This window comes from Chionomys nivalis, chromosome 13 (genome assembly GCF_950005125.1).
Source record: "Chionomys nivalis chromosome 13, mChiNiv1.1, whole genome shotgun sequence".
NCBI lineage: Eukaryota > Metazoa > Chordata > Mammalia > Rodentia > Cricetidae > Chionomys > Chionomys nivalis.
Window position 1 is genome coordinate 45,726,400 of NC_080098.1, and position 25,582 is coordinate 45,751,981.

The following is a 25,582-nucleotide window of genomic DNA, read 5'->3' on the forward strand; positions in this document are numbered from 1 at the left end:
GTGAAATAGGAAAACAGGATGTCAGCAGCTGAACCATGGGATGTTCAGGACTCAACCAACAGTCCAGTTTTGGAAACAGATTTATGGGATGGTCAGAAGTCAATGGTCCAGGCTTGGGAGTAGGACCGTAGGATGTGAGGAGTAAATAGAGTCCAGGCTTGGGATTTGAAAACTGAAGTTTTCTGTGAACCCAGAGCTAAGGAAAATAGTTGATTCACATCTGCACAGTTCAGGGATCAACACCTCTTCGAATGTGTGGAAAATACAGTACCCATCTGGGACAGCAGAAGGCCATGATGACAATGTGCACTGAAACTAAATCAAAGACAATGCCACTTGCTAGTTCACAGTTCCTGTGAAAATCATACACATTTAAACCATCACTGATGCCCCAGCTCATGGTCATAAGGACCCACTCACAACCACATTGGAATCATATTAGATAATATTTTCAAGGAAGAAAATCAAATATTTACTCATGCCAGTAAATAATTGACCATCCATCACCAAGAGCTTAGGATAGCTCCTCTTATCCACAAAAAATTAATTTGTATAAGGTTTTAACTGTTCTGCATGAACAGAAGTGTGAATTCATAAAATGCGATATATGTATATACAAAAAAGATGTACATACACATAAAAAGCTATTATACCCTTTGTTTGCTATAATAAAGTCAGATTAAGAAATAATTTATTAAATTTGCTTATTCTTTCTGAGAGCCATCTCTCTGCTTCCATTGACCAATTGTAGAAAAAATTTTGTCTTGGATGGTGTATACCTATTCTCCACTAGACTAAGACTAGATAAAATCTGGCTTATCTAATTGTCACTCATCCAAGAACAAGTTGCAAAACAACCATGTTTTACTCTCATTCAGGAAGAGAAACTCTCATCTATCAAGCTTTGTTAAGATTAAATTCTTGCCTGTTATAGTCTTGGGTTCTTATTAGCTTTAGAATTCATTGACTACATTATTCTTTTTCTCTAAGGCACTTAGTATGTTTTTTTAATTTTAGGATTAAAAATGTTTCAATATTGAGAACTTCATAACAACATGAAAAGTTAAGGTGACCTGATTGCAGCAACATCTGTGGACATATTTTCTTGCTTCTTTCTCAAAGATAACTTTGAAATAAAATATTGAACTTAAGAGCATTTAAAACAAATAAGAGAGTTGGTATTTCAGATAGAAGTGGACTTTTGATTATCTTCTTATATTCCTTCTATAACAAGTAAAATGAGCATTCAGCTTTGCAAACACTAATAGGATCTATGTTTATTTAACGGGAGTTATCTTTATCTTTTTAAAAGAGTTAGTGACTTATATAATAACCATGGGAATATTTATATTTTTCAATGTAGAATATCAAAATTATGCATTTTGTTAGACTATAAAGGAAGATTTATTGCCTTTATATTCTCGTATTGAAGTAGAATCTTCTACTGTGAATACTGGAGAAAGAAAATGCTATACAGGGAGAGGAAGAACAACAACAACAACAACAAAAACAGTCAGAAAAATGAAGGGATCAAGTAAAATGAAGTCATAAGGAAGGAGAAGAAAAGAGTAAGAGGAAAGGGATGGAAAAAAAGTAAAGACAGCAGGAAGGAGCAGAATAAAAAAAGAAAATAATAAGCAACTTGAAATTTATGAACCCAACTTGAACAATATAGAGAATGACACACAGAGACTTACAGAGGAAGCCTTGTAAGCATAAGTCAGGAATTTTTGCCTTTATTTCATGGCTCTGGCCTGGGTGAAAGAATAATGATGCCATTCAGAGTTGCTGAATCTCTGATGGAAACCTCAGAGTCATTAGACATAGGAACATGGAACACAAAGTCAAGAAAGAAAATAGACTGAGAGGAGTTATCTTGAAGTATGCACATATAGTTGGCTGAACTGTGTGTCAGAGAAATGTGAAGCAGCAGGACTAAGCACCATAAACAAACATTTGATCTGAAGAGCTGATGAGGGATGGGATTTAAACATTAAGTTCTTATCTTCTTTAATCAGCAATTAGAGGCATTCTTCATGTACCATAACAAAACCCCAAATAAGCATATCATTTATAATGTAAAGAGAGCAATCCAATTACCTGGCTTGTGGAAACATGAAGACCATAGGCATTATTGGAATAAAAACCTCAATCAGCATAAGTCAGTCTTGAGATAATGCATTTGCCCTCGTGAACACACAAGACTTATGATCAATTGACAGAAAAAGAAAATGCTCATAGAAACATAAAAATACAGGAATCTCAGCAGCAAAAAATAGGTAAAACTGAAATCGAAATTTTTGGAAAAGTATAGTATTTATTTTTATTAATTATAGATGGTTAGCAAAAAGGGGGACTGTGAAATTAAAGGTCAGTGACTTTGAAGGTAGAATAATAGAAAGTATTGTTGAGGAATAAAGAAAGACCTTGAAGAAACTGAAAAGGTCCAAAAACTAAGTGTCCATAAAGTTCAATTTCAGATGGATAGAAAGTGTGACAAAAAGTTTCAAAAAAATAATGAACAAAAGTAAGAAAGTTGGTGAATATAATAAATCTATAGAGGAAATTATGTAAATTAAACAAAAGCAAGTGAATTCAAAGATAATGTGCAAGCAAGAGTGTGGTACGAACAAGAAATTTCAAAACTCAAGAGGAAATTAATACATTTCACTCTTGGCAACCACAAGTAGTTTAACAATTGGTGATTAATCTAAAACTACAGAGAAAAGAGGACACATGGCACATAGAAGACCCAGAGGAATAGTCAAAACACTGAAAATTAAAATATGATACTTTTAATACCAGCAAAACTATTTTTCAAAAATAAAAGCAATACTGGGCATGGCGGTACACCCTGTAATTCTAGCATTTAGAAGACTGTGAAAGGAAGACCATGAGTTCAAAACCTGGATTCATAGAGAAAATCTATCTCAAATAAAAAGAATAAAAAAGAAAGGAAATGAGGACGGAAAGGAGAAAGCAAGGAAGGAAAGGAGAAAGCAAGGAAGAAAAAGAGAAAGCAAGGAAGGAAAGAAGAAAGGGAGGTAGTAGGAGAGAAAAGAGGGAAAGAAAGGACAGGAGGGAAGGATGGAAGGGCGGATGAAAAATATGTAAATACAAAATGAAAATATATACCAAAGTAAAAGATTATCATAAATCTTACCAAATGAGTAATTATGAAAAAAATACCAAAGATCATGCTAAAAGAAATTCTTTATAAAAATGACATCAATAATAAACATGGATCCCTTAAAAAAGAGGAAAATATCAGAAATACCAAATACTATTCTCCTATGCACATTCTAAAACTAAAAATAGACACAGTTGTTTAAAGCTAAAGCAACATTCTTTTGTGATTTGTAAAATTTCTGTCCTTATAATGTATGGCAGCAAAGTGCAAAACACAAAGGATGTCAATAGACGATTATAGTTCAAACGTTTCAGTATTTTAGATGCAACATAACAATATTAATGGTAACTAGCCTGAGAGAAGTTTGGAGTATTTGTTTCAAAGTGTACAGCATCTACTAAAACCAGAAGGGTTCAAACTGTTGTAACCAACCTTTCAAAATGGTGGACATTGTTTCAATTCAACAGTAGAAAAGAGATGCATTTAGTTTCCACGGAATAAGCATTCACAGTGCACGGTTAACAAAATCTAATCTGCAGCTCTATCAATATAAGCAACACGCGTTGTCAATGCATGACTGCCCTGCACCGCGCCCCGGTAGGTGCTCTATGCGCTAGACCCCAGTTCGCAAGCTTCGGGCAAAGGGCTGGAGGTTGAGAAAACACACGCAGAGACAGACCGACACGCAGGCCTTTTAACAGTGATACCAAAAGCAACTCTTTATTAGCACCATGTAGGCTTAAATACACTGCAGTCAATGGCCAACAGGTGAAAATCCCATCCTCTGATCCTCTAAGTTAGGCACAGCTTCTAGTAACTTTAATTAGAAGGTTCTAGGAGGGAAGAGCAGATGAAGGCCAGGACTCATTAGTCCCAACACATGACAGAAACTCTAATAGTTCCAGGGAGACTGTGACGCACAGACTCAGTCACAACAGTTATTAGACCTTTCCTTCCAGTTCTGTTCAAAAGAAATTAATGTCACTCTGCTACATAAACGCAGGCAAAAGTATTTCTCAAAGTGGTTGTGTGTGTGTGTGTGTGTGTGTGTGTGTGTGTGTGTGTGTGTGTGTGTGTTTGAAAATGCTGTCTGGAAGACTGAATAGGTAGAGTAGGGAAGTCTAAATTGGAAACAGCAGACTATACCAGCATGAACACATCTATATTAAAAAAAATGGCAGATGAAGATATACAGGATACAGTAAACAGTGACACTAAACTTCCCAAAATTATATTAGAACCATAAATACTAAAAAAGAAAGTAAAAGTAAAGGAAGGTGATTAAAAGAAGACAAAGAAGACACATGATAGATGATAGATAAGGAGATGAAATACATAAACATATGATAGCTACATGATGTTCAATAAATGACTGGTTAGGTAGATTATAGATGAATGGATAGATTAAAGACAAGATTGACTGGCTGATAATCGAATAGATAGTAACAGATAGATGAATGACAGAAGTAAGTATATAGTAAAATGTTTAAAATATATTTATATTTTAGTTTTATGTATTTCTTTTATTAAATATAAATGTTACATATATTAATAAAATGAATATATAAAATCTATTCAATTAAATAATAAAACATATGAACATAAAATGAATAAATATATGTAAATAGATGGGTAAACAGATTATAGAGGAAGAGTTGACCTCATCTAAAACCTGAGATAAGACATGGGCAGAAAATATGATATTAATAAATATACTTTTTGAAATACTAAGTCTGACTAACACTGTTCCTGGGTCTCTTTACTACCTAAGGTACAATCAAAAGAGACAACGAAAAGAGAAAATAATAAGTTGTATTTTATGTTCTAAACCACTTTCCCTTATGTGTATATTTGGGTCTATATACATATACACAAACAACTCCATAACAGTGGATTAGAACTTGTTCTAAAAAATTATTTTTTTATTTATTTACAGTCTTGACTTTGACTCATAAAAACCTTTCTATAAAGATAAGGCTTAAGATATTACCTTACAATTTTGAACTGCAATGAAAATAAAACAATCTTAATGTCATTCTTATAAATTGTGTTGAGATGTGAATATTATAAACACAAATACACAGGATAAAACCTTCCATAAAACTACAAAACAACACTTTTGGCTACATGTTTAAGGGGATCAAATTTCTAAGCTTGAAATGATACCGAAATAAACTACAAGGCTTGATTTATTTTTCACAATGTCAAAGCCATGACATTTCACAAAGCCTTTGGTCTTAACCTTGGAAATCCAGATGCTCAGGATAAAGGTGGAGAAAATGAGCAGGAAATCTCTAAAGGTGCTTTTCTATTATTGAATGCAAATATATTCATTAAGGAAGTGGCTAAATAGAAAGGTATACTCTATTTTAATGAATGTTTTTAAAACACAAATAATTAGTCAGTGTTCATTTGAATTTAACCTTTGAAGCAAGAATGATTGAGTGGAAATGGGATGGATGAAAAGATGCTATCTGCACCTTTGTTTTTTTAAAGTCTGTTTTTCAAAACCATATCTGTGACATGCATATTTTAGGTTCATGAAAAGCTGCTTGATTTCTAATTTTGTGTCCTCAACTTTAAAAAAAAAAAACCTAAGAATCCACGAGAATCATTTTCATGTTTAGTTGCATTGCTAGAAACAGCCTTGTATTCTCCAAATACCATAAATATTTCTTTTAAAACACAGCTGAAAATGTCAAACCACTGGTAAATCATTTAATGAATCTTAAACAAAGTGAATGTTTGCAATACAGTTGAAGTTATCACAACCATCTACATGATTCTGCACATGTAAATGTATGTATATAATATGTATGTATGTATGTATGTGTATATATATATATATATATATATATAAACATGTGTGTGTGTGGTGTGAGTGAGTGTGTGTGTGTGTGTGTGTGTGTGTCTTGCCCTGCCACAATATGTACTTAGGGAGCAAACTACTTCTATGCTGTTTATAGTTAAAGCTCTCAAGCAACATTGGTAACAATATGGCAGTGTTCATATTTCAAAGGATTCTGGTCTGCCTTCTGGAATAATAGGTTTGAACGACTGGAATTTAGAAAACAAAAAGTATTTGAGAGTTCACTTTAGATATGTTTGGGCCTTCGAAGCTTAATAAGCAATTTGTGACTGTTTTTAACCTTCTTGCTTGTTGATCTTAAAAAAGTTCTTAATGTTTTGAACAAAAATTAGGAGTTAAGTTGACAGGATTCTTAAGGGTCTTCAAAAAGGATCAAATGTTACAGGGCCAGGTGACACCATGGCCTCGTGACACTACTATCAGGGGTGTCCAGTGGGAAGTCTCAGACACTAGAGAACCTACCCTTAAAGTGGATAGAATGATCTAGCATTCCTGTTTCCTAATTTTTCCTTCTAGCCACCAGCTGAGAGGTCTGTTCTGCCACGCAAGCAATCTCACTGAGCAATGCTGCTACCTTCCCAATAGGCCCCAGAGATGCAAGCAGGAGAAGCAGAGATGGAAGCCCCCAGAACTCTGAGCCACTATCAAACTTTCTTAATGTTAAGTGGATTATCTTGATAGTTATTATAATGTTGGAAAGCTGGCAACAGAGAAAATACATGGAAGAAAGTATGATATGACATTTCTTGAAAATTAAAAAAAAAACAAAAACACACAACCAAACCTCTCCATTGGGGACTGGGATTGAAGATCTGTTAATATTGATTCATATGAGTAACTGCACTACTAATAAATTTTATTTAAAGAGAGAATAGTTTTCAAAATAATGGTCCTGTATGCTTCAAAAATATTTTCATTTTACAGTTTATTGCTCTGAAATGTAACATAAAATCCGTTGTCTATATTATCTCATTAATATATTTATTGTTCAAAATAATGAAATTCATTTATGCAATCTTGTATATCTTCTACTTTGATCATCCCCATTTTCTTCTCTCATTTTTTAAATGATCAAATAGGCTTTCCTAAGTATTTAATGTGACCATAGTTAAGAAATTTTCTAGAAGCAAACAATAAAAGCACACAACCCTATTTCTGCTTCCACATAACTAATCTCTGACCTTCACTATTGCAATGATACTGTGTTTGTTCCTGGAAATTGCTGGAAACTAGAGCTTGTATCCACTCTCTTCTTCACTGCATGAAACCAATGCCCTTTTCAGGAAGAAACACCCATTGCTTATCTATTCCACCGACTTCTTAGAGATGACTACAAAATGGCTCGCAGAAGAGGGAATATCCAAATGCCAAGTCACCCATAATGGTGTTAATAATACTGCCTCTCTCAAGTAGTTGACAGGTAACCTTTTATCTTCTTTTTAATCTGCAAAATACCTGTGACTTTCATCCACTAATGATATAGAAGTGACAAGTAGAGAAGTTAAATGAAGATTTTTATGACATATGCAAGACTCATATTAGTAAAATAACTTCCAGAGACCAAAATGGAAGATAAGTACAGGACCAATTTAAGTTAAAAAAAAAATGTAAGAGCTTTGTATCACTTATCTACACAGCATATTAAAAACTGTCTAACAACTGAATTGTTTTTATGGCATAATTTAGAATTGTACTCTCATTCCCTTTGACAGGGGCAATGTTTCCTTGAAGGCACTTCTCTCGTGTTGCTTGTTGCTAATCTAATTACCTTGACATTTTTGTCTTGAGGTAATAACATGGTTTTCAGTATACCTTCAAGGTCACCTCTTCATCTCCACATAAAGACTTCCATATACAATGTTTTGACAGCCATATACAATACAGATGATCCTGACGATACAAGGCCATAAGCACCACTGCTGTACTTGTGTTTACAAAGTCAGTTAATAAGGCACTGAGTAAATTTGTCTCGTTTTCTTGTCCATAAAATGCTGCTTTGTTTCAGATGTATCCTACTGTTCTTCTGACTCAATGAATACCACACTCTAAAACAAATAGGAAGGCTCAGAAGTTATTCTTGCGAATGATAATCTGCAAGATGAATGAAGAGATTGTAACTGTATTGTTTAGATGAAGGAGAAGAGAAAGTCGATTATGAATATTCAGGTCAAGCTAAACCGAAGAGAGGATTAACAAGAGTTTCATGGAGGCTTTGGGGGCAAAATAATGTCCACCTCTCAACGTGATGAATGTGATGCAAGAGAAAGACAAGGACACATTGAGATACCAGCTGGGGTGCTAATATTAGAAGCTATGAACTTAAGAGCGAAAATGACATTTCTTTAGTAATTCAGTATTTTGTTTAATGATGTAGGTAGGAATATCTGTCAGAGGGATAGGAACTCAGAACACTAAGAGGGGAAGGTACAGATTTGGGGTCATATTCATAGATATGATGATTTGGATACCAAATAGCTGGGCAAGCCGAAGAATGTAGGCTTGACCAAAATTTAACAAAGATAATGATCCAGCATGTATATATTATTTCTTCACTGATTTTGTATGAAATATCACAAAGTATTTTAACTTAACACTTTTATTCATTAATAGATGTGTGACTCCAGCAATTTTAAATGTAGTTTTTCATTTGCCCATTTTTATACCTTAATATTTTTCCCTTTTGGTTTATATCTTTTATTAAAAGTATATTTTTTCATAGACTATAATTTGTCCATATTATTTCCCTTCCCCCAATGCTTCGCAGATTCTCTCCACCTCCTTATGAGTTCAGACTCATGTTCTTTCTCTCTCAAATTAAAAAAAGCACATGATTAAAAAAATGAAAAGCAAAACAATCTTTTTATTATTATTATTTTCGAGACAGGGTTTCTCTGTAGCTTTTTTTGGTTCCTGTCCTGGAACTAGCTCTTGTAGACCAGGCTGGCCTCTAACTCACAGAAATCTGCCTGCCTCTGCCTCCCGAGTGCTAGGATTAAAAGCGTGCGCCACCACCGCCTGGCCTAAGCAAAACAATCTTTATAAAGGAGAACCAATAAGGCAAAAAGCACCAAAAGAAACAAGATCACAAAAACACATGAAGTACATTTTGTGCTGTCTTGTAGGTGTTATCATAGACTCTCTAAGTTCATTGTATTTCAATCCCATTGTGTCTTGATGATGCTATTACCTTGGAGTTATTCATCATCTCTGGCTCTTAAAATTTTTCCGTCTCCTCTTCTATATCAATCCCTCAGTCTTGAGGGTAGGGTTTTGATAAAAACAACCCATTTAGGGACGAGCATTCCAAAGCCTTTCAGTCTCTGTGTGCTGTGGATCTTTTTGCTTATTATCATCTATTACAAGAAGAAGCTTCTCATATGAGTACTGAGAGATGCTCTGGGATCTATGTAGAAGCATGGGAATAGCAATATTTCATTAGGAATCATTTTATTCCTAGGTTCTTTTAGCAGAATAAACTTTAACATTTCTTAGGCACCTCACTATAGATCAGGCTTTCTTAATAGATTCCGACTAGCATTTGATGGCATAATGTTGCTCTGAGGTTGTTGTGCATGTCAGAAAATTAGCATAACATTTGGCATTTAATTATCAAAAGGCAGCAGTATAATAAAAAAATATTCTGAGGCATCCACATGTGTCCCAAATGAAACAAAAGCACCCACTAACTCCTTGTCCTTGGAAAACCAGTTTTACATCTAAAGAACCCAAGATGCCCTACCTGACTTACAGCAGCCTTTTATTTAAGAGAATGTAGAAGCAGAGAGGCCATTCTTAGAACTTCTCTCATCCCTGTCCCCTGAAGCAGTACGTAAAGGAACTTCCAGAACTTTCTGTAAAGTAGGTCACAAGACCCTGTATTCCAGGGACACCTCCCTGGCACTCAAAGACAGTGATATGATTAAGAGCCAAACAAGCAAAGAACCTTTCTAAGTTCACTTACATTTATTACTATTAGCACAGACTTCTTCTTCTCCAGTTATCCTTCTACACAATTCTCTGCCCATCCTTCTTCTTAAGCATAAACACACACATTTCTAGGTTCCTTTGCCATTTCTAAAGGCTGTATAAAATTTAACATTTACATTAAGTGACATTGTATATATTTCTCTTGTTTGCACTTTAAGAGTCTTGGCTATAAAGTAGATAGAGTAGACAAGGCAAGAAATCTTTCTTTCCCTAAAGTTTTATTACTTGAATGCAGACATGAATTTGAATTTTGAAGTGTTTTAAAGAGAGTGCCGCATTCTCTCTCTTAGTAACTAAAGAAACCCCATATGTTTGAACTCGTTCTAATTTTGTGTATTTTCCTTCTATTATTTTCTTTAACTTTTGTCAAATGGAATGTTTCATATTTTCACAAGTAAAAAGGTTACAATCTCTTTAAAAATTTTTAGGTTATAAGCATTATTTCTCATTATCTTGTGAAATCTTTTATTTCCAAAATCATTCCGACTGTATCATTTGATATCTGTTTATAAACAACAAAATCAACAAAACCATACTGCTCTCTACTTTTGATCACAGATGTACTTATTAACTTTTAAAGTGTAATATACATTCATTTCATCAGAAACAGACACCTTCAATATTCTGTGATCTTTCTCCCCTCAGATGTCTTCCTCGTGACCTTAAAACTTTTCTTGTGCCCTATCATTTAAAGATGCTGATTTTATATCTTTTACTTGTTGTAAACTAATAGAGTTCATTATCAAGGAATTAATTCATATCTATATTTGGATTTTCTTTCATGTTAATACCAAATGACAAGGGGTTTAGTTAAGCAATTATTGCTTTAGCTATTATCTGAATATAAAATTACATATTGCTTAAGAAAAAAAATGTTTCATCAATTAGATAAACTGGTGAGGCCATGGATATTAGAGGAGAAGCCACAGCTACTTATTAAACTGCAATGTAAATATTTACCCTCATACCTATGGAGGAGTATAGTCCTCCCCTTTTTATAAAGAAGCTTCCTGTTGCACCATAGAAAGAACATGAAAGAAAGTCACAACTTGTCAAATGGTCAAAATACAGAGAATAATTGACAATGGAACACTAAGCCTCAGCTGATGAAACTACAACAAAACCCATACACCTAAGGTTTGAGGAGAAAAGAGCTAAAAGATTGTAAGAGCCAAAAGACTAGGATACCTGCTGTGAAATACTATCTTCTATGAGTGACAAACTGCACACATGAAGTCCCAAAAACAGGGTTGCCTAAATAACACCTTCAGAATGTCAGCTCTAGCTTACAAGTTCATGTGAACAAGGAAAATCTCACAAAGACCAGTTTCTAACTGAGGAGCTATTAGCAATTAATGGAAAGAGAGAGAGAGAGAGAGAGAGAGAGAGAGAGAGAGAGAGAGAGAATCAGTTCTTTTCAGAAATGAGCTCTCTGTTATGTTACCCAATCCCAAGTGGTCAACCCTAAATATGTATATAAAAGCAATGGACTCACTATGATATGTATGAAAAATATAAAATGATGAAAATTTAAAAAGAGCTCAAGAATTTTGATGATCAAGTGGGGGAACCACAGGGGGAAATATGGGGCACATAAAATCATAAAATTTAAAGTAAATGAACTCAGAGTTTTAAGGGTATGGGCTGGAGGATAGATCTGGGAAAAGATAGAAGAGAGGGATGAAGGTGATCAGCATACCCACCTATAATAAATCAAAATCTTAAAGAAGCAGTAAAGGTATTTTAAATAAAATATATGATACAGGTCATAATACAGAAAAGGTATTTAAAGCTAATTTTAAAAACCCTCAGGATGAATGAGCAGCAGGCTGGATAGGAAGGCATTTCATTTCAAGATTTTGCCTTACTTTTCAGTATGAATTATCAGTGAAGGAAGGTGGAAGAAAAGTGTCAACACATATAAAGCTTTATGAGTTATTATAATATTGAAGAAGTTCTCTGTACAATAGTGTCTTGACCTCACAAGTGTCCGGATTCCCTCCCACTACAGCAGCTCCCTACCTATGAGTCCTACAATCTCTCGATCCAGCAGCAAAGAATTATTGCCTGTCATTCTGGTCCCCTTAGTACTCTAGCATTCTGTTGTAACTGCTGGCATTAGTGTTATTTACAATTTTGAATTACAAAATTTATGAATCTAGGCAAGAATCGGAGTCTTATTTCTCATTAGATTAATAATGATAGATAAATGAATGTTTGGTTAGTTGGTTGGCTGGGTAGATTGAACAGTGAATTGATTGATAAATGGAAATCAATCTAAAAATAGGAAGATAAATAGATTAGATAAATCAACAAGTAGATGGATGTTAGATTATCTTGAAGATGATAGATAATGGACTATATCAACAATATATAGGTAGATAGATGAGAGATAGATAATAGACTACATTGAAATAGATATATTATGGGTAGATATCGATGCATGTCTTCATAATACATAGATAAATTATAGAGAATGATCACTGATAGATAGACAAGTACACTATTGATTGATGATGGAAGTGAACTCTTTTCAAATATACTTTCCATTGGGCATGGACAATTAGAAAGAAAAAGGTATAGATATTCATGGAGATAACCTAAATAATAAGATGAAATTTACTGATCATTTTTTGACTGCCCTGGAAAAAAGACCATTAGAGAAAGTAGCCCTGGCTCTTTCTCCAAGACTTTCTTTATATTATTTGACCTATTATGCTGAAAATGATGATAGTTTGTCAGAAGATTTACACCAACTTTTGAAAGACAGATGTTTAACAATTTTAAATTCATAAATCATACACCATTTATAATTAGCAAATTTCTTTTGTTAAGCAATTAATTACTAATGTAAATTAAAAAATACCCAGTGGATACATTCATTAAGTTTATTAGGAGAATTTTAAGCAACAATTTCTTTTCCTTCTTTCATTATATCTTATATGTTTTTTTCAGATGATACAATACTTTAGAAGTGTTTATTATATCATAAGTTGTAGAAGAAAAACAAGTTTATTGCTAACTGCAGAACAGATAAATAAAAAATGAATAAAATACAAGGTCTAGGTAAATCTGATGTCTTTGAAAAAAATTAGTTGTCAGCCCACTTTTACCAGGAACCATCAAATCCAAAGTGAAAGCAAATGAACTTTGAAAAATGAGAGTATGTTCCTTGTTTTTCATTTCTCTCATTTAAGGGCACACTTTGAAAAACAGAATATTTACAAAACAGCATATACAAATATTAAGTGAAAATAGAAACATAAAAGGTGCTTGCAAAATTGGTATAGTTGTGAATTTTCACATACAAATGATTGTGAGTCGTTTAGACTTCACAATCTCCATTCACAGGAAATGTGGGGCCATGAAACAGCGAGTAGCAAATTGTAAACTTTAGGGAGGAATGTGCTGCTTTGCAGTCCTGTAAATCAATGAACATCTCTCACTTTTTCTCCTTTTCTGGTCTCCAAAAAAGAGATAACACATTTAAATTTCAAGATTATGTTGTCAGCCTCTGTTTTAGGGAATATTTCCTTCTGCTGGAGTTTATGCGGGGAAAGGAGAGTGCTTCACGGGATTTCATATCTTTACTTCTGTGAAATTTCAGATTTTTTGTCTGAGAGGATAGATGGATACTCAGCATACATGCAGGAAAGACATCAAACTTACATTTAGGTAAATAGATCTGTGAGAAGCACATTGGTTTTTCTAGTTTGAAACCTGACATTGATTATACTAAGGCAATTAGGAAGAAAACTAGGACATTTATCAAGAATGCAGCTCAGAATGGTATTCTGGAGTAAGATTTCTAATTCCTATAAGAGCACAAACTAGGTAGATCACTAAGGCACATATATGTGGAACTGTAAGGAAAAAAGGCTGGAGAGATGGCTCAAAGGTCAACAGTCCCTGTCAATGGCTATGCAGAGGACCCAAGTTAGTTCCCAGCATCTACTCTGGAGGCTTCCTCCCACCTGTAACTCTAGCTCTAAAGCATGTAACACCCTTTTCTTGAATCTGTGGTATCTGTAGTCACACTCACACCTATACAAGGCATATATATATATATATATATATATATATATATATATAATTGCTTTAAAATAGAGTAAAGGAAAACATCAAAAGATGTTATGATTTGGTAAAAAAAAAATACTGCATCTGTTAGCCCATACCCAATAAAGCCAAAACTAAAGGTCACAAACTGCTTCAGATGCATGAACCCCAAAATTAAAGAAAGTCATCAGCAACTTTATTTTTATTCAATATAATAATAATATTATTTAGGTAATCTCTAAAAGGTGAATGGAACTTTTGAGTGCATGGAAAATGCATTTTTGTCACTTTGCCCTAGAGTGGTTTGGGGTCAGAAGAGGATGGTAGATCTTGAGTTAATAACAGTTTATTTATCTGTATCTTCCAGGTAAGAGGAGATTGTGTCTAGATTTGTGGTTGATTTTATTGTGTACTTGTGTCTACGTGAAAACAAGTGTGTGTGAGTATGCATAACTATATTTTGACCTAAAAATGACTATACTTCTTTCCTAGATAAACTGAGTAAGGAATGAGTGATATCTGGTTCTCCTTAGATATGAGTACACATAGATTCATCGTAACTGGCATTTTTCTGTCTTCACAGTCTTCCCATTGGTCTTCAAGCAACTCTCATCTTTATATCTAACTTCATTATAAAAGAGTGTCTACTGCCTTTGCATAGACACTCTTTGCACCCCAAACCTTTGCTTTTTACTATATACATTAAGTCAAAAATACAACTTCACATACTAAAGTCAAGAGATGAACATATAAAACTGTGTGTTTTAACCAAAAGTCATAACCATCATACATATTACTTTTATTTTTTTATTTATTTCTTTATTAAAGATTTTTGCCTCCTCCCTGCCACCGCCTCCCATTTCCCTCCCTCTCCCCCAATCAAGTCCCCCTCCCTCATCAGCCCTAAGAGCAATCAGGGTTCCCTGCCCTGTGGGAAGTCCAAGGACCAGCCACCTCCATCCAGGTCTAGTAAGGTGAGCATCCAAACTGCCTAGGCTCCCACAAAGCCAGTATGTGCAGTAGGATCAAAAACCCATTGCCATTGTTCTTGAGTTCTCAGTAGTCCTCATTGTCCGCTATGTTCAGCGAGTCCGGTTTTATCCCATGCTTTTTCACACATATTACTTTTAAAAGAACAAAATAGGTTGTTGGAAGTCAAAGCCCAGCTATAGGGACTCAGAGCGTTAGAGGGAACAGAAAATTCTGCTCTTTCAAACTTACGTCTACATTTCCTTGTGTTCAGTGCATATATATTCAAACTTTTAATCGCCCAATAATCTTGAATGATAAACTTTATAAACTGCATTGTCTGAAGCTCTTTTGTAAGCCAAAAACCACTATACATGTTGTAGATTCTATGAAGAAATAAGGGTAAATTCTAAAGGAATCACCTTCTATAAGTTTTATAGATTCTCTAGCTCAGACTAGACTCAAGGTCTCACCCCCAGCATTTCTTTCATTTCCTTTTGCAGTAATTAATCAAAATCCTTCATTTCTGGCCAATATGTCTTCCTGAATATGAATAAGAAATAAAATACCACTTGATGTTTAAAATTATGGGGGCAATCTTAATGATGGAAATAGATGACAGGGAGGGAAAGAAACTGCCTGATGATATATTATTCATGAAGATGTCAAAGGTTTATAAAGCCAATATCTGCGGATGAGAAAGATGTGGTTCTCTCGGGCCTTCTTTGGTGAAGGGTGCTCTCAGCAATAATCACCATCATGAACATCCAAGGGTCAGATCGAAAAGGTATGTGCTGTAGTTCAGTGAGTAATTGTCTTTCTCTGTTTTCTTGGTGGAGGGGATATGGGGTTGCCTAGTGTAAAAATTTACCTAATGCAGGTTTCCACTTTAGAGGGGGATGGGGAATAACTGCTTTTCTCCAGACATGGCATGACTAAAGCCAACATGAACCCAAGAAAGCTGTGGTGATGTACAAAATAACTTAATCCCTTATTCATAGCAATAGATTAAAAAAAAAGAAAACTAAGTTTAGAGCAAGGGTGGTAGGGTTGTTTATATTTCACAGAAGGTAATGGGAGCATCATAGGACACCTACCTTGCACTCCAGCTATGAGTCACCACCTTTTCAGAGATGTAGTTGTCTTGGAATTATCGAGGTTTAAAAGTCTCTCTTATTACTTAAGAAATTATTCATACTTAATATAACGGACTTTTATATCAGTGGCTTTCTAACAGGAGAGGTGTCCTTCCAGGGTTGTGACAATATCTAGAGCCATTTGTGCTAACATAATGGAAGTAAGAAAGGAAAAAGGAGGGTGCTACTGGCAGCTATTAGGTAGAAAGAATGGATGATCTCAAATATCCTCTAGTGCAAAGTCAGCTTGAGAACAAGGAGAAACCCCACTCACAGAGTTGGTGTTGCTGAGACTGAGAACTTGTACTGTCACAGACCACAGGAACATTGGGTCCACCTGTCAGACTCTAGAAGAAAGCAGTAAATATTGTCTGGTTGCCAAATCTCTGAATAAGTTGGCCAGTTTAAATAAATCTGGTGAAACTTTCAGTGATGCAGGCATAATCCACATAATGATAGTAGGTATCTGTTTTAAACTGTTCTAACAATCTGATTGAAGCCAGATGACATTTCAGTAGAAGGGGGGAAAGTAAGGAGGCTAGTACTAAGAAATTACTTTCTTGGTGTCATATTTAAAAAAGACGAAAGTATTAGGAGTACCATAAAATGTGTTGTGTAATATGTATAACAAACCCTTTTTCTATTTTATCTGATCTTAGACTGAAAATCCCTCAAATGATAAATGTTCAAAAAATGTACCTAGAGTTAGAGATTTATCTATCTAGTTATGAATTTACAAGAGCTACGGCTATAGCTTCATATGTGCAAAGCATATTTCTCTCACACATATAAACTACCAAGTCTCCTACTACACACATAAGTGCAAGAGCGTGCACGTGCACACACACATTTATGTATTTTGCATTACATAAATATATTTGAAGTACGTTTTTGGAAAATTAGAAGTATTTTATAAGAACTGTATTCCAATTGCACTTTATATTTTCGCCTAATAGGCTATTTAGTAACATTGTATAGCAGTTTGGTTAGAGAATGTGACTACTTAAGACCAGAAGAAACTACCACAACATAAAATTGTCTTCAGAGATTGACTTAATACAGTAGCATGGACTGATTTGTGCCCAGTGATTTATGCTCAAAATGTTTACAAAGCACACAACCGCTTCTGAGCCAAATACAAAACGACAAGAGCCAATCTATTCAAGCTACATATCTGTGAAAATGTTAATATATGGGTAAGCTTGCAACGTGGAAGATGCTGAGTCTTCTTTCCCCACAGATGCAACCATTCGTGTAAAGTGCTAGAGACAGATAAGGTTTCCTTTCAGTTGAACAAAATCATCTCACACTAGCGTCTGTGTTTCCTGAGCAGGGACACTCCTGCTGCTTGTGATGTCTAACCTGCTGTTCTGCCAAAACGTGCACCCCCTGCCAATCTGTCACAGTGGGAACTGCCAGATGACTCTCCAGGAGCTGTTTGACCGGGTGATCATGCTCTCTCACTACGTCTATATGATGTCTGCAGATATGTTCATTGAATTTGTAAGTACTTCATTCATTTCTGGCATCTGTTGAAAGGGGCCTCTTTGCTACAGTACAATGTAAACAATGATCCAAACTTCAAAGACTACATCTTCACGGGAAAAGAAATGCTAGCTAATAAAAAGTAGAACAAAAACGAGGCAATTTCACAAAATATTAAAGATTTGCAAAAGGGAAATGATTTTCCTTTTTTTGTAATATATGTTTCTAAACTTAAACTTGAGATGTAAAGCCCTCAGTATAGTTGGGGAAAGCATCTAAACTCCTAGTTTTGCATGTGTGGGTTCTGGCTCCAGGGGCATTTTTCACTTATGCTCTGCAGATACCCAGTGAAGGGAAACATCATGGAATTAGTAAACTTTGTGGATGGGTTAGAATTAACCAAACGCGAACACACATGAAGAAAGGGAAATAAAAATAATCAGTGCTCAGACAGCCCCCAGTGCTAAGAGTCCCGTGTTAAAACTGTGAGAGCATGGTTTTAATTACTATAGGAAGGCTCCTTCAGAAGTAGGAAAAGGTCTTCTGCTGCTGAAGATCTTTTAGATGATTTTCTTTATTTCTTTAAGTTAGTCTACAAGTACATGGCCAGTGACAGTTTTAGTACATCAATGTGTATGCATAAAGTAACTCATCATTAGCAATAAATACTAATTCATAGTGTTCTTTTTACTCACTGGCATTTCTTTGAGTTACTGACTGATCATACTTTACTTTTGAAATCTTCTTAGAAATTCTTCTAAATTTTCAGAATTTTTAGTAAGTTTAGTTTATGATGATACTTTATACAATAAATAAGTAATAAAATTATCTAAATGATTAAACATTAATTGTAATTGATATATTAGAAAACTGTTTAGGCCAGGCTGTGGTGGCTCATGCCTTTAATCCAAGTACTCAGGAGTCAGAAGCAGGTGGATCTCTGTGAGTTCAAGATCAGCCTGGTGTAAAAAAGCTAGTTCCAGGATAGGCCCCAAAGCTACAGAAAAATCCTGTCTCAAAATAAAAAAATAGATAACTTTTTATCTTAATTGTTTATTGCTTAACATTTTTCAAAGATATATGCTCAGTGTTTCCATTTATGTTTTCACAATCCACATAATTATATTCAGCATTTATGAAGAAATTTGTACTATACAAGTATATAGATTCAGAAGCACTTGAATAAAAATTTGTGCTTTATAATAACTACTTAAGAGAATCATATCAATATGAAGTCATGGGAAAATTAAATAAAGTAATATAGATAAAACATGATATGGCATTTTGCTCAAATATAAAAAATGACATTTTAAAGAGATCTTTATATTTTCGGTAATTTTATGCTTATTTCTGAATAGTAATTTATAAAAAGATAGGACAAGGAAACAAGACAGTATAGACTTGGTTGGAATATTAGACATTGATGGTAAGAAAAATAGGGATATAATTGGGAAATAAGTAAAAATAATGCTATTTACTTCCTTAATTAAAAGTGTTATGCTAATTTAAAACTCAAATATATACAAAGCACATTAATATTCTGGTTATATATTTTTAATTCCTAAACATTATCGATGTGATGTTTCTACCATTTCCAGGAAAAGCGGTATGCTCAAGACCATGAGTTTATTGCCAAGGCCATCAATGACTGCCCCACTTCTTCCCTAGCTACCCCGGAAGACAAGGAAGAAGCCCAGCAGGTCCCTGTGAGTCCTCACCTGATTTTATGCCTGACATAATTGACGTAGTACACAGGTTTTTGGTATTCTCCAGGTTATTAGAATACTGAGATACGTATAGTAATCACACATGAAAAACGGAAGAGAGAAAGAATTATTTGCCAAATAAAATACACATTGGAGAAGGGATAAGAGTAAAATGACATACTTAATAACTGAGCCATGAGCTGTCCATGAAGATGACATTGCTTGTTATTCTGGAGGAAACTTTGAAATTAATTTCATGATCATGAATACATCACATTCATACATATGTAAGAAATGAGAACTCATTTGCATTTGTTTGTTGTTTCAGGAACTCCTCCATAGGCAGCATCCATTACCTGCCATTACACTTTCGCTTCTTAACTTTTACGTTGTTCTCCTGATCCTATTTCTACTTCTCTAACAACACCTGCATTCTTCCCAGACTTCTTTGCCTTCTTCCGTACCTTAACTGAAAGTCTCCTCGTGAAGCAGTATCGGGAAAATACATGCTTGTGTTTCTCACATAAGTGTCTGGGATCTCTTATAATAATAACATCTTGGCCGGGCGATGGTGGCGCACGCCTTTAATCCCAGCACTCGGGAGGCAGAGGCAGGCGGATCTCTGTGAATTCGAGACCAGCCTGGTCTACAGAGCTAGTTCCAGTACAGGCTCCAAAGCCACAGAGAAACCCTGTCTCGAAACCCCCCCCAAAAAAAATAATAATAATAACATCTTAATGTTATAGCAGGTCTAATTATCAATTTTATAAACCTTGTCTTAACATGTCTGAAATCAAAATATATACATAAGATGATTACATTAGAGAGAGATCTTGTCTCAAAAGATGTTTTGGCCTACTTGGTTAATTACTGACATTCATCCTTTCTCAATCAATCAATATCGATATATATATATAAATTGTGTATTTATATATAAATTTATGTGATATATATAATTACATACAGTCAAAGTACAATATATTCCCTACTTTATTAGACACATCTAATCAATATCGATATATATATATATATACACATTGTGTATTTATATATAAATTTATGTGATATTTATAATTACATACAAAGTACAATATGTTCCCTACTTTATTAGACACATCTGAGTTCTATATTCTTTCTATTCTCATTAATATTAAGTGGTAACCAAAGAGAAACTGCTATAACAGGATGAGGGGACCAAAAAATATATTTGGTGAAAGACGCTCCATTGCTAGCCTCTCCACACAGCACACTATTTACATTGCTTGAATTCTTCCTTACAAAAAGTTCCACGTTGCAATGTATTATTATTTCACTTGCTGAGATAAGGAACTTGGCCTCCAAGAGGTAATACTGAGTTTGTGTCAGTTTCAGTGCTGGTAGAAAAGGAGGGGAGGCTTCATCTAACCCAAGCTCTCTTATTCATGTGCTGCTGTGCTCCCAGCAACCTGTGTTGCCATTACAATTTGCCCTACTCTTTTCCCTCAAATGCTCTATACTTTTCTATTGTAATGTTCTTTGGATTGTGCTCTACCCATCATTTCCACTACCACTCAAATACACAACAAGCATCTTGACAGTGAGCATTTCAAATCAAGATGCTGTGTTTATTGTACAGTTTGGGAAGTGAGCAAACACTGGGTGTTCAACTCCATTGTGATTTCCACTTATGCTTTTATTTAAATACAGTACTGTGTCTTTATTCTTCACTGTACACACCAACTAATGGGCCATTCTTCTAGAAATGATGAAAAGGGAGTCATGCACTTTTTATTGTATCTTTCTTTTAACAAAATATAATATAAAAATAATATATTCACATAATAATCAGTCTTATTTATTAGTGTGAAAATTATTTGGGCTCCTAATCATTGATAAGGATGGTATGTATCTTCCCTGATGTCCTCCTGGAACCTCCTGAGTTCTGGTACCTACTGAGTACCACCAAACTTTTGTTTGTTTTGGATGTACAAGGTAATAAAATAGAAAAAAAGACCTGATGATGAGGTCAGAAGGTAAAATTGCAGAGGGCTATGCAGCACAGAGAATTTTTGTCTTAGTAGAAAAGCCAGTAACTTAAAGGCTAAGGAGATATAACTAAATTTATTTCTTTCCATGTAAGTATGAGAATCTGAAGTTGATCCTCAAAACTTTAAAAATCCAGTCATGAAAGTAGTTCGGCATGGTGGTGCATGCTTTTAATTCTAACACTCAGGAATCAAAAACAGGTTAATCTATGTTCTAGGTCAGCCAAGACACAAAACAAAAGAGCACAAAAAAATTCACCATGGTTACTGTCAAAAACAAACAAACAAACAAAGCCTGAGCCTGCATTCTTACAGTCTCAGCACTAGAAAAGTGAAGACAGTCTAGCTAGTCAGCCTAGGCTCCTGGGAAATTTTCAGGCTAGGGAGATACCATGTCTCACAAAACAGTGAACTGCATGTGAGGGATAGCACTTAACATTGATTTTTAGCTTCCAAAAGCCTGCACATACATACCTGCATGTGCACACACACACACACACACACAAAGAAAGAAAGAAAAGTAGTAATTTAAATAAGACATTTTTTGTTTGTCTTTTTCAAAGTATATGCCAATAGTTAACCTTGACTTTTCTCTAACATTTGTGTTCTAGAAACATATTAGTACACACATAGTTATAAAATAAATATTTTAGTTCCACTTTTGTGAACAAAAGCCATATGTAACTAACTCAGCTGTATTTCACTTACTTTAACTATTGTTCAACATGATTGCTTAGCCGGAAGTCCTTCTGAACCTGATACTCAGTTTGGTGCACTCCTGGAATGGCCCTCTGTTTCAACTAGTAACTGAAGTAGATGGTATTCATGAAGCCTCTGATGCTATCATATCAAGAGCCAAAGAGATTGGGGAACAAAACAAGCGCCTTCTAGAGGGAATTGAGAAGATCCTTGGCCAGGTGAGCAGTTCCCTGAAACTTCATTGCTTTCCTTATTTATGCAACAGCTGATGCTTACAATGAGAAACAAATTATAAAAAACTCTTTGCAAGAATGAAGCTCAGGCACTCTACATTGTAGAGTGCTATTAAAACAAGAACTAGATTCCTACACAGTAAATTCTAATATCTCTAAATCCTGGACTTCAACTACAGTGTTGGATGGGTGTGGTCTTCCTGATGCTTTTTAGTAATTAACAAACGGCTTACTGTTTCTTACACACTTATGGTTAAGTGTTCCACAATAAAAGAAAAACAGACTAAAAAAAATTGACAAGATAAAGCATTCTTGAAGAGAATTCATATATATGTATATGTATTATATGCCTCTTCCACAAATACATCAGAAAAGTAAAGTGTTAAGGGAGAGAAAAGAAAATCAAAATCAAATAGAATCTCTCCCGCCCATAGAAAACTGGAAAGTTAAGGATGGGTCATCAATACTGTTCCAGAAACTCTCAAAAGAGGTACAGTTTGTTAAAACTGCTCATCCTACATGTTGTTTCACTCTGGTTTCCTACATCAAACTCGTATCATTGAACATACTTAAAGTTGATTTTGTATTTTTAATTTCTCCAGTTATGATAATTGTCAGTGCTAGTGAAATTAATACCAAATCAGCTTTCTGAAAATCACAAAGATAAAATACATTTGATAAAAATAAGTAGGAGTTTGTACATACCACTTGCTTTAGATTTCTTCTTAGCTACTTGGTGTATATTAACACCATATATGTTTTGGTGTAAATGCCATATTTTTGTAATTTCTATGAAAACGTGTACTTCTGATGAACACACACACACAAATGAAAATACAAATAAAACCATTAAACCAGCAACATATGCAATAAACATTCTGATTTCAAGGTATTGTCTTCATTTCTGTGAGGCTACATTCTGACTTAGTGATAATTTCATAGCAAGGCACGATAAGGCATTAAATATTCGTCCTCATTGTTAAGTTTGCAAATATGTGCAATTCAGTTCAAAACGGTAAGATGGCAAATGATCCATTATCAGAAGCAGCAAAGTACAAGGTTGTTGTTAATACACATTAGCACTTTAGGTAAGGGAGCAGACACTCCCTCTTTCGCCATACCTTGGTAAAGTCTGAGGACCTGGTTATTGTCTGTATACATGGAAAAGACAAACTTCAACTCAGATCACATGCCTAATACAAAACATATCTATATACTCTGCTTCAAACTTTTAGATGCCTGACAGACTTGCACCCTGCCTAAAAATATCCATGAATCTGGCTAAAATTTTACATTGGTCTTTCCTCCAAAACATGCATTCATCCATAAGATGAAATGAAGATATAAAAATGCTAACATATGAATTTGAATTTTCTGTTTTCTAATTAGGCCTATCCTGAAGCCAAAGGAAATGAGATCTACTCCGTTTGGTCACAGTTTCCATCCCTGCAGGGAATTGATGAAGAATCCAGAGATTTGGCTCTTTACAACAAGATCCGCTGCCTGCGCAGGGATTCCCATAAGGTTGATAATTATCTCAAGCTCCTGAGATGCAGAATTGTCCATAACAACAACTGCTAAGCCCACATTCATTCCATGTACTTCTGAGATGGTTCTTAACAGTCTATGTCTTCAAAACTTCTACTAGCACTATGGCTTTCAGTGCATGCTTGGGTGCATGGGTCTCTTCTTAAAGAATAAAAACATTTTGAAAATGTTGAAGTCTGAAAAGGCAGTCCGTCAATGTTTCGTTTGTTAATTTATTATAAAATGTTTCACTGACATCATCATATCATCAAATTTTGTCACAAATCACAGGCTCAAGGCTCATAAATAATGCAGATGGCAAAGAAACTGAAAAGTGTAGAAAGTTTAATATGGACAAAGAGTTTCAGAATTGAAGAAAGAAGTCATTATTAAGAAGTCCATCTGGTCTACCCAAAAGATGGAAAGCTAGACCATTTCTAAGAGACAGATTTCTAGTACAGAACTGGATAAACCAAGTGCTATGGAACTGAGTTGCTTCTAGACAGCACAGTAGCAGCTAAGCAATCCCAAAGTGTTAGCATACAACCATGTATTCACCCTAGATATCTCTAAAAATTCACTTCACCAATTCTCCTCTGGACTGACCTTACATTAATCATTTTACTCCATATGACCATATGAAGAAATTCAGACAGAGTGATAGCAGATTACAGAAAATTAAGTAGAGCACTGTTTTCCGTACATACTGAGCAACTTGCTTTCAGAGAAAGAGTTGATACCAGATTGAGGACAAACCATACTGTAGGAGACGTTCTTAAAGCTGTATTATTATTCCTACAAAATATTAATTGACAATTTTTCATTCTCTTGAAACTGGTAAATAAGTTTCCATTATTTATTTATAAATAAATTTCTATCATCTACATGAATTATTAGTGGGAAAATGCATCTGGAAAACCAATAAATCTAACAGTTTAAAAATTTGCACATAGGTACCCATCAGACATAGGAATAGACATTTCTGACATTTATAAAGTCATTGAATAATGGCGAATGCATAAGGTCTGTTTCAGGAGATTTTAGAAAAGGAGGCACATGATGCCGCTAATCTACATAGACTTCTGAACTGTTGCTGGTTACACAGCATAATTAAAGGCATAGACACTATTACTGAAGGTGCTGAAGAATATTTTGTTGCAAAATAATTTTTTTAAAAAAATGAGTTTATAATGATGAAGAAATTTCCAACCCTTACAATAGCTTCCATAGTACCAAAAGGATTTATCACCTGAAACACTAAAAAAACCTCAATAGAATATTTCAGGATAATTGTCAAAAATTGGTATAGCTCAACAATGTGGTAAGGGAAGCCTGGCAAAGTTTTCTCTGCTAAAGAAACTGCGGCACAACAGTTGCAAACTGCAATCAACAACAATGTGATTTGATTTAAGGCTCACCTCACATGACAAAATTCAGATGTTATATTTGAAGACAGTAAGAAAAGCAAACAGAAAAAATAACAGTGTTTAAGGAAGTCATCCCCCACCAATAAGGATCTGATCAAAGTTTTGTTAAATGATGGGATCTGTCAAAGTGTCTTCTAAACAATTTTCGTCAGATCTGTTGATTCCCAGAACTGCTACCTATCTGTTGAGAGAAACATTTCCCAGTGTTTATGGCTAAGGAAATAGATTTGTGTTTGATTAAAACATCTAGGATTATTGACTGTTGTTGAGATAGGGTGGTTCATCCTCCTATAAACATTGACAGCCTTTATCATCACCTGAAACACTCAAGAAT

The 25,582-nt window shown here is 34.6% G+C and overlaps 1 protein-coding gene across 2 annotated transcripts; it reads left to right on the top strand.

The window, feature by feature from the left end:
• The first annotated feature begins 15,724 nt into the window (after positions 1-15,724).
• LOC130886172 (prolactin) lies at positions 15,725-23,885 on the top strand. Of its 2 annotated transcripts, none has more exons than XM_057788078.1 (5): positions 15,725-15,798; positions 17,481-17,650; positions 19,231-19,338; positions 22,100-22,279; positions 23,684-23,885. In XM_057788078.1, exons 1-5 carry the CDS (start codon positions 15,771-15,773, stop codon positions 23,873-23,875), a joined length of 678 nt encoding a protein of 225 aa, XP_057644061.1. In that variant the 5' UTR covers positions 15,725-15,770; the 3' UTR covers positions 23,876-23,885. The 2 variants fall into 2 exon arrangements, with proteins under 2 accessions (XP_057644061.1, XP_057644062.1); XM_057788079.1 differs by having other exon boundaries at positions 15,771-15,798; positions 17,478-17,650.
• Positions 23,886-25,582: the final 1,697 nt, after the last annotated feature.

Coding starts and splice junctions, on each gene's coding strand:
- LOC130886172 (XM_057788079.1), top strand. CDS start 15,771: ATGAACATCCAAGGGTCAGATCGAAAAG. Junction 15,799..17,477: donor CCAAGGGTCAGATCGAAAAG/GTATGTGCTGTA, acceptor GTGTTTCCTGAG/CAGGGACACTCCTGCTGCTT. Junction 17,651..19,230: donor CAGATATGTTCATTGAATTT/GTAAGTACTTCA, acceptor TACCATTTCCAG/GAAAAGCGGTATGCTCAAGA.